General features: G+C 33.6%; 1 protein-coding gene across 7 annotated transcripts; it reads right to left on the minus strand.

Annotated features, from left to right (window-relative positions):
* Nucleotides 1–1743: 1743 nt before the first annotated feature.
* On the minus strand, nucleotides 1744–9711 carry LOC136070172 (uncharacterized protein At2g29880-like). Of its 7 annotated transcripts, none has more exons than XR_010631446.1 (9): nucleotides 9450–9709; nucleotides 8098–8438; nucleotides 7866–8014; nucleotides 6774–6923; nucleotides 5799–6139; nucleotides 4852–5716; nucleotides 3944–4016; nucleotides 3029–3136; nucleotides 1744–2400 (listed from the first exon to the last, which is right to left on the minus strand). XR_010631446.1 is itself a non-coding variant. In XM_065779720.1 (9 exons), exons 6-9 carry the CDS (start codon nucleotides 4875–4877, stop codon nucleotides 2281–2283), a joined length of 321 nt encoding a protein of 106 aa, XP_065635792.1. In that variant the 5' UTR covers nucleotides 4878–5193; nucleotides 5799–6139; nucleotides 6774–6923; nucleotides 7866–8014; nucleotides 8098–8438; nucleotides 9450–9710; the 3' UTR covers nucleotides 1744–2280. The 7 variants fall into 7 exon arrangements, 3 of the variants coding, with proteins under 3 accessions (XP_065635792.1, XP_065635791.1, XP_065635793.1); XR_010631444.1 differs by having other exon boundaries at nucleotides 3944–4108; XR_010631445.1 differs by having other exon boundaries at nucleotides 3029–3130; nucleotides 3944–4113.
* Nucleotides 9712–10106: the final 395 nt, after the last annotated feature.

Here is a 10106-nt window from a genome sequence, read left to right on the forward strand (position 1 = left end):
CCAAAAAAAAAAAAAAAAACCTGCATATTTAAAACTACTAATACAACCACAGCTACCTTTAAGTTTGTCATATTTAATCTAAACGACAAAATGAATTTATTTCAAATTGAGAGAGTCAAAAAATACATTTGAGACTCCCACCATAATTTTAATTCATAGTTCAAAATTTAACCACACCAATGAAGGCATAATAGCATTGAGTCCATATCATTACACGTCAAACGACCATAAAAATTGTTGTTTTTCAGAATATTTTTTTTCCTACAATTAATATATGCACAAATTCAAAAAAAAAAAAAATATATATATATATGTGGGGAGGTGAAATCCCAACATTACGTATTGGGCCTAGGACTCTATTTGAAGATTATGGTGTGTCCGAAAAGAAGAAAATGACTAAGAAGGATTCCATGTCGGAGAGATACCTGAAAATGATCAAGGAGTATGGTCTAAAAAGGTCATCATCAGTCTGAAGAGCGTATTCTCCTCGGATATAAAGAGCATCGGTCAAGCAAGTACCTGGGAGGTTTGAGTGATATTTCTAGCAATTCCAATGATAAGGATAAACTTCGGGCACGTATGGAGATGATAAGAATGGAGAAATATCTAAAAGAAAAGTTACTACCACCGCATTTAATGCACTGCAGCAACTTTTCTGGCCACATTAATGTGGAGAAAACCTCTGAACAGTGCAATCTCAACTACCGCCACTCATGGAGAACCGACGAAGATATCTGATGGGACGTATACTCAAGTGAACGTTTAGATGAAGACAAATGGACGATCAAGATAGTCTAAAAGAAAACTATATAAATGTAAAAGATCTCCCATAATAGGGGGATCGAAAATTAGGAAGGGGAGAGAAAAGAGAAGAGTTACTGTAGCTCTGATATTTGTATTGGTCTTTCAAACACTAATCTATCTCTTCGGACATCAATTTACTTGAACTTTACCTGTGTTTTACACTTGTTAATCCTTTGTAGTTTGCATGAGACCTTACTCAGATCACTCAGCGTAGCTCTTTCACCCACTCTCTACAAATTCATTATTTTGGACTCTTTGGGCTCATAATCCACATCTTTTGGGCTTGAGCCACAAATTGAGACCCTACAATATATATTAAAATAACTAAATTAACCTTCTTTTTTTTTTTTTGGTAAACATAATTGACCTTCCTTATTAGATTATATACAACTCTAATTATAAGAAAAATATAAATTAAAAATAATTTGTTGTAAAAATCTTGTAGACATAGCATTTCTTTTCCACTAAACCTAAAATAAAAAATAAAAAAGAGCATTATTGCACATGCAAAACAAGTGTAATGAGTCTATATATATATATATATATATAAGACGTGCAACACACAAGGTTCAATCTATTCTTTTTGAGAAATGTTATGTCCTCAATATTTTTATAACAAATCTTAAGTGGCTGGTTGTTACATGTTGTTATTAGTGAGGCAAAAAAATAATTTTAGTAATAGATTCAAATTATAATCAATAATAACTAACCACTTATGATTTGTTGTGAAAATATTGTGAAAAGTAGCACTTCTCTTTTTTCTTTTTTGGGGGACAAATATCGATTGAGAATTTTTTTCATCAACATTCCAGGCAATCAACCGTAAATCCAGCAACAATCAACCATCATCATGTGCAGGGCTGCCCAGCAAAAACAAATTCAATTCTTTTTTTTCTTTTTTTTTTTTTTTCAATTTCAACAACGAAATCATACCAGATATTGCATTGAAAAATGCCTTTACATTAATATCAGATCTGATTTACATTGGAAAAAATCCACACACACAAACACACAAAATTAAAAAAAAAAAAAAAATTTTAAAAAACCAAAATTATATCTGACATTAACAAGAAAAATAGATGCTACCGTTGAAGCTTTTTTAGTAACCACTTCCTCCGTACTGTGACATCCATGGCCACCAACATCGTAGCCTTTCTTTCATCTTCTAAAAGTTCACAAACCTCCAAGAAGATCTCATCATCCATGTTAGGAACGGTTTGAAGTGCTGCAACTATACATTTTATTGAGCTGTAGTCTTTGTCTTCCTAAAGTACCCAAATATGTTTTTACTAAACATGGCTTCCCCTCTAACCGCCTTTTGTGTCTCTTTCTTAATGGTTCTCTGAACTTTTTGGATACATGATGAGGTTGACAAAGAAGCAGATTTTCGCTTTCTTCTTAGATAAGATATTCAAACTCTATCTCCAATTATATTGCCAATCCCCATCACCAGGGAGTTATTGTTGATCTCCATTTTTATGTTGAAAACTTGAAATAACTTGATCTACTATTCTGACTTTCATTATCATAAATCAAGCACAAATCACAATAATCATCCAAGATCTTATCTCTGTATGTAAGTGCATCTGGATGCTCCTGCAAATATCATTTTTAAATGAAAGCTGCTCAAAATTATAAAGTTCAATGTTCAACTGTCAATAAGATTATGTTATGCACCCTACAACATTAGGCACCAACATATAGTTTACTTCATGAAGTTGTATTAATCATTTCATCTCAAGGGGGAAAGAAAGAAACAATGTGTGTGCACACACGCACACATGTTTACCATATTGTGGCATGCTAAGTGCTCTTTAGAGTCCGTTTGGTTGGAGTGAAAACAAGAGGGATGGAAAAAGGGGGGAAAAAATTATGTGTGTGTGTTTAGTTGGAGGAATAGAAAATAGAGGAGAATTATTTTCTCCTTAGGCCCACTTTTTGTGAAGAGGGAGTTTTCTCCCCATATTGGAGACAAAGTCGGGGAGAAATTAGGCTTAAGATAGGAAATTGTCAAACAGAGCCTTAGAGAAAACCAAAAGAGACAAAAGGAGGAAATCCTTTATCCTAGCAACATTACAGTTATGATCCTAGTATCCCACATGGATTAAGTATAAGCTTAATTATGTGTTTATAAGTTCTTGGGCACCATACTCTTGCAAGCAAGTTTTCAAAGATAAGTTCTACCCATGAGTTTGTATCATTTACAAATGAGAAAAAATAACACCTTGATATAAGCTTCCCAAACATCATCGTTAGCTGTCATTGTTTGGCGAATTTCATCCAAAGCAAAGCCATTTATTAGCAGGGCACTGGTAATCCTCTTCACCTACAACTTTAAAAATAACTGTCATTACATGAGAGGATTTATTCTAGAGGCATTTAACAAAATTAATAGCTTCAAACATTACTTGAAATGGGCAAATTTCAGTTCTATTACATCAAACTTTCAGCAAATCTAAGGCAAATATTGTACTAGCATAATTTTTTTTTTTTTAAATGCATGGTTAGCAATAAATTAATACTTATAACAACACAAAAACTGACAAATTATTTATGTTAATTATACTAGCAAATTGACAACTATTGCACTTGTAAATTAAACATGCTAGTCCAGTTTTCAGATGGTCCTCCTCTAATATGAATTTTCTGAGGAGTCCTTAACTGATTGTACCAATATTGTCTACCTAAAGGTAATATTGCAAAAGGGGAGGGAGAGAGAGACCAATATTTACTTCCAGCTCATAGTCCTCAGAATCCATAGGGTGACCAGAGTAATTTTGTCTTTGCTTAGTGTTGTCATTTCCATAAATCAAAAACAAATATTTGAAATTTGGTAGAGTTCTATTGCGGTATGTTCGTGCATCAGGATGTAACTACAAAAACTATCCATTAGTTGCTGGGACCAAAAAGAATAGGAAAATGCTAACGAGTGCCCTTAGGGCACTGGTTAAGAATCCAGTTAAAGAAAGTTTTTATGGGAAAAGAAAAAAAAAATTAATGTTTTGACAGCTTTTTTCATTTCTCATAAAAGTGATGTCAAAACTTTCTTAAAATGGATTCTTAACCAGTGCCCTAAGGGCACTCGTTAGCATGACCCAAAAGAATATTTATGTAATGGAAATTCAGAAGAAAATATCACCTTAACATAAGCATTCCCAAACATCATCTTCAGCACGTAGCATTTGTTGTATTTCATTCCAAGTAAAACCACTCTGGACAAGAAGAGTTTTCATATCATTGAACCGCTTCCTCAAATTCATAAAATGACTTTTTAGGACATCTTTGTCATGCTGAGACCCAAATTCTGCACTAAAATTTGCAATTATATCAGTCCAAACTAGCTTGTTGAATTTTTGATCAACCATACTTCCATTGCAAACTTGCTCTAACATTAGATCAATAAAATATCAATCCATCAATGGTGTCCAATCAGTTCCTCGGTAATAGCTATTATTAAGTCTGGTACCTTTAGAAAATTCTATAAGAACATAAATATGGGGAAAAGTAATCTTTATTTGCTAATTTGAAAAAACAAAAAACAAAACAAAACAAAAATCTTCTTTTGACTTCAATGATCACTATGTTTCATATTAGAGGCAATAGGGACTTGTTTTCTTTCGGTTGTTTTCCATTGGTTCAAGAAAGCATTTTAACACATCTTCATGACAAAATGCTTTTGCAATCAATGATCTATGAAATAGCACAGGAATATATATCTAGACGCATTGAACGCATATATCTAATTGCTCATTGACTAAAGACCAAGTACTTGAAGAGGGGGGAAAAAAAAATCAAATGCTGAGATCGTTTATAAGCTTGTCAAACCAAAATCCCACCAACACCATTACATCCTTGATCTTGACACTCTTGATTACACCATTCATAAGAAGCTGGATTTCCATAAATCAAGCACAAATCATTATAATTTTGTCATTGTCATGATTCAGTATGGTTTTGCATCTGGGTGTTCCTACATAAACAAAGTCTTAGCCAATAGCTATGTATACTCGAACAGACATTTAAGACCACAACAAGTTGACAAAGCACCTTGACATATGCATCCCAGACATCATCAAAAGCTGTGACTAGTGCTGTGTTTCATCCGATGAAAATCGTCTCTGTTTAAGAAGATTTTTCATATCAAAGTACAGCTTTTCCAAATTTCTATAATGACTTTTCAGAAAATCTTGTTCATGTTGTAATGAGAATCGTTTCTTGAACAACATAAACATATCTATCCATGCTTGATTGTTGAAAGTGTAATCAGTCTTCTTCCCCTTATGCTGTTGTGCACTTCCTCTAGCATTACATCTATGAGATGACGGTCCATTGAAGGTGTCCAATCTGTTGTCGAACAACCATTGTTTGCATAGTAATGGATATCATCCCCTATTACAAACCAGAGATTTTGTTAATTAATGCAATAAGAAATATGTATTCCAAAGATGATAAGTTCAATGATACAACTTTTACTTCTTTTTTTTAATTAAACGCTGGGGTAACACTCATGTTTTAGCCAAAGTTAGATAGATCAACATCGTCAACGCCAGTCAAAAACCATGTAGAAATATTTAGAATGATAATTGTATGGGTTCTATGTCATCAGAATTAGGATAGCAATGAAAGAAAAGGAAATAATGCACTGAAGTTCACTAATATAGTAGGTTAAGAACACAACAAAGAAAATAAGACAATAAATAAGCAGATAATAACTTCCTTAAATTATTTGGGAAGCTCTTGTAGCTGAAACAAGAAACCTTCCAATCCTCAAATCTGGGTCTTCGCTGTCAAGATCTGCATTGCACGTCGAAATGCTATATCTTCCATTACAAATTTCTTCACCATATATAACACATAATTTGTGATAGCCGGGAACAGATTTATTCCTATATGACTAAGCATCAGGATGCACCTGCATATTTTATACATAAGCAACATAAAAAAAAAAACTACAAATATCTAAAGGACACAAGAAAGAATAAATGGCAATTCACCTTGGTATAAGAATCCTAGACATGATCCTCAGCAATTACCATTTCTCCTGTTTCATCCCAAGAAAACCCACTCTGGTCAAGAAGAACCTTTATATCATTATATTGTCCCCTCAAATGTTTGTATCTATTCCTCAGACCATCTTTGTCAAGGTGAGATCCAAATTTTGCATTGAACAGTCTAACCATCTCAATCCATGACTCAGACACAAATCCATGACCAATTTTATTCCCTTTAAGCACCTGATCTTATAACAATTCAATGAGGTAACGATCCATTGTTGATGTCCAATTTGTTCCTAGACATTCGCTATCAGAAGAGGTACGACCCTCCTTTTCTTCAGCTACAAGAAAGGTAAAAATTACTGATTTATGAGGGTAATAGATAACTTTTCATTCAACAAAACATTTCAGACTTTTAAACATAAATTATGCTAGAAGCACAATATACTTGCCATGATTGACAAACAGTAATTCATATAATTCAACAACATAATCAGATAGCAATAAGATGGGTACAGACTACAGAACAATAACCACAGCCCAGTAAATCTGTCCCAACCCTAAGAGAAAATTTAAAGAAATTATTAAAATGAATTAAAATCTCATGGATCTTAATGAATTGGGCATGCCTACAGGCATGTAATGAAAAAACTAGAACCTATAAATTGAACTTCCATTTAAGGATAACAAACATCAAGAAAAAAAAAAACTGTCATACAGTATACGAATCTCTGTAATTAAATATATCTGATAAAATTCCATTTTGTGAAGGTTAAAGACCTACTGGACACCCTAATATTAACCAAAGTCCTAATTGTGACGATCAATAAATCCCAAGTCACATGTATGAAGACGAAACCAGCATTTTTATTTCGATAAGTAAACAGGACTATATTAATAAATTGAAGAGGAGTGTCCTCAAGAATACAGGTTCCCTATAAAGGTCCTCCTATACATTCAAGAAATGAACCTCACCCGTCTTGATTAGTATTATATCATCTTCAAAGTTTCTCCCTTGCCATAAATGACTGCAATGTCTGTTGGTGATTGCCTTTCCAAATATCAAGTCAAATCTCCATAGTTTAGCAAGGTCTTCCTATGATACGAATGTGCATCTGGGTGTGCCTACAGCAGCAATTGTACGCATGAAAATACAGTAAAAATGAATACCAATAACCAAGTAAACAAACAGTAACTCTTTTCATATTTAGAGCCAAATTTTCCATTGAATAACGTGAGCATATCATTCCATGCATGTTTCTTTTTCTTTTTTTTTGATAGGTATTATTCCATGCTTGTTTCTTGAATGGATTACAGATCTTATTGCCTTTTTTAAGTTGGTCCAGCAAAAGCTTGACAAAATATCGGTCCATGTCCAATCTGTTTTTGAATGCTCTTTACTTGTCGGTACAAGGCTATTCATTGCAACACCTAATCAGTAAAAGTAGTTTTTATTCATTCAAAACAGATTATCTTGAAATACACATTACAATAAGCTAACATAGAACATATGTAATTTCAATCAATCTTACTGCATCTAGTTCCTAGCTACCAAATGAAGTAAGATATGAAATTAATTACAATCGCTTCCCAAAAAAAAACCATCAAGGCCAGTTCAATCAAGTGTTCACAAAGCCAAGCACGATGTGCTCATTTCTCTGCAACATTTTTTCTCTTTTATGTGAATGTAAATAAAGGTGCTTATTTCTCCTATAATACAAAAAGGTTTGCAAAGCAACGCAACTACAAGTCTTATCATTAGGTAAAAGGCCATTTTTACTTCAAAATTTATTAAATTCTATGGGGCATAGAGTCCCATCTATCTCTGGATAGACTCGTGAGGAAAAGGGGGAGGGGGTTATTGCTTATGTCACTTTCTTGTTTTATGCATACTCTCTAGAATAAAACAGTAGTAATAATAAAGAATTAGATAGTATAACCAAATCAATCACAATGAAAAATGGTAATTTAAGCAAAAAAAAAAAAAAAAAACCCAATAGCATACAATCCAATGCCAATGGCATATGCATCATTTCTACTGATCCAAGACAAGATACAAAAACACACCGGTATTCACTCCTTGAATGTCAACATCAAAGTCTATATCATGACTTGATAGGCTGTATTCCATCTCCTGTTGTATGTGCATATATCAAGCACAAATCATTGAAGTTCATCAAGGCTTTGTTTCTATAGAACTGTGCCTCTGGGTGAACCTGCATGTATATAATGTCAAGTCACCACTCACTATGACACCAAAGGTATAGATCAAATCAAAACATTAACAAAACTAAAGCACCTTGATGTAAGCATCCCAAACATGATGACTGGCAACCACCCTTTTTTTAGTACCATCCCATGAAAATCCATTCTGACCAAGTAGTCTCTTTACATCATTGAATTGAGTCCACAAATTAGTGTAGTGACTTTTCAAGACCTTTTATCATATGGGGATCCAAAATGGCATTGAACGGTCAGCATATCAGTCCAAGCTTTTTTTTTTTTTAATGTATGGCCCATCCTATTCCCCCTATGCACTTGATCTAACAAAAGATCAATAAAATAGCACTCCATTGCTGGTGTCTAGTTTGTCCTTGTACAATTGCTGCTTGCAGGTGTTTGGGTGCCCATTTCTTCCCCCTAAAACATTGAGACTATCATTCTAGTGAAAAGGTCCCTTCCTATGCTATGCTTCCAATCCATAAACAAGAAGTCAACCTAGTCCTTAGCTATAGAGGTGGAAAATTCAAATTCACCAGAATTATCTGAAACCCATTAATAAGATTTGCATTCGTGTTTCTATTCGTTTAACAATTCAAACTCAAACTAATGAACACTTATAGCAAACATACTGATTATACCAAAGAATTAAGATCCTCCAGAGTTCTTAGGCTAACTTCATCATGAAATTCCTAAAATCTTATCTATTTGTTTTGGAATGAGTGGATTGCTTATGACACATCATCAATAATTTAAATAGATACCAAAATGGTGATAGTCAATAGTTTATAAAACGTTGATACATCGTAAAATATAATCCACTCCTTTAAAAATGAATGGATAAGATTTTAGGAACTCTGCAGTAGAGTTACCCGGATATCTTAATACATATATTATTCTGAGCTTAAGTTCTACATGTTACCCATTTTTTTAGCTGCTTAGAAAGCTAAAGAGAAAGGTGGACGATTTTAAATCCTAGATATTAAAAGATCATTGGGGGTCTCTTAGAAAATGAAAACCCAGAGTTTCATTAACAGCGTTTCAGCACTTTTTGCTTATCTATAGCTAAATTAAGAATTCCATAATTGCAAAATAAAAATTCAAACCTAAATCAGCTGTCAAAATGAAGATATTAAAGAGAAACTACTATAAAATTCGAGCTCAAATTATACATACTAACACCTTGTCTAATTCTCGAGAAAACTGATAGAAAATGAAGGAGAGGATGAAAATATTCAATTATATGTGGTACACTGTATCGGGTTTTCATAAAAAAAATCAAAACAGAATATCATTCCAACCATGGTTCCTTTTAATTATGCTTCCAATACACGAAAGGATGAGTCAAGCCAAAAGTCCAAACATGTGTGTGTGTGTGTGTGTGTTATGATTTAGAGAGAGAGAGAGAGAGAGTGTGTGTGTGTTTGATACCTTTGAATGTGGACAGAAATCGCAGAGAGAGAGAGAGTGTGTGTGTGACTGTGTGAGAAAGAAACACTGTGGTTGCCGTTTGGCTGCTTTGAGAGACATACTCCTCTCCGTGGACAACTGCTATATCCTGCACCACTCCATAACAGAAGAACTGGCCAAATTGTCAATGTTTAACCAAATGAACGCTTATGACTATGAGCTCCATTTTCCATGTGGGAATGGTGACTACATTTGTCTTCCTGTTAAATTGTTAATCAGCTTGATGGGGTTTTTGTCTTTCTGGGTGCCTAGCTTATGGGGTTTTTGTCTTTTCATGGTCGTTATAGTATGTTGATAAATGTAGGAATGAAAGGATCGAGGGCAAAAGGGCCAAATAATATTATTTGGCAAAATAAGTAAGGGTGTACCATTTTTTTGAAAATATATATAGATGTACCAATTTTTTGGATCTCAAGTTTGTGAAACTTGAGACTTTGAAAAAATAGCCTTCAAATTTGTCATGTTATTTTTTATGGAATTCAAGTTCCTAGAACTCGAGTTACATAAAAAATTGATGGCTATTTTTCATGAAACTCAAGTTTGTGAAACTCAAGATTTCAAAAAGTAGTAGATTCCTAATTATTTTGCAAACAGTAGTAGATCCCTACATATTTTGCC

This window comes from Quercus suber, unplaced genomic scaffold (genome assembly GCF_002906115.3).
Source record: "Quercus suber isolate HL8 unplaced genomic scaffold, Cork oak 2.0 scaffold_216, whole genome shotgun sequence".
In the NCBI taxonomy this organism is placed as follows: Eukaryota; Viridiplantae; Streptophyta; class Magnoliopsida; order Fagales; family Fagaceae; genus Quercus; species Quercus suber.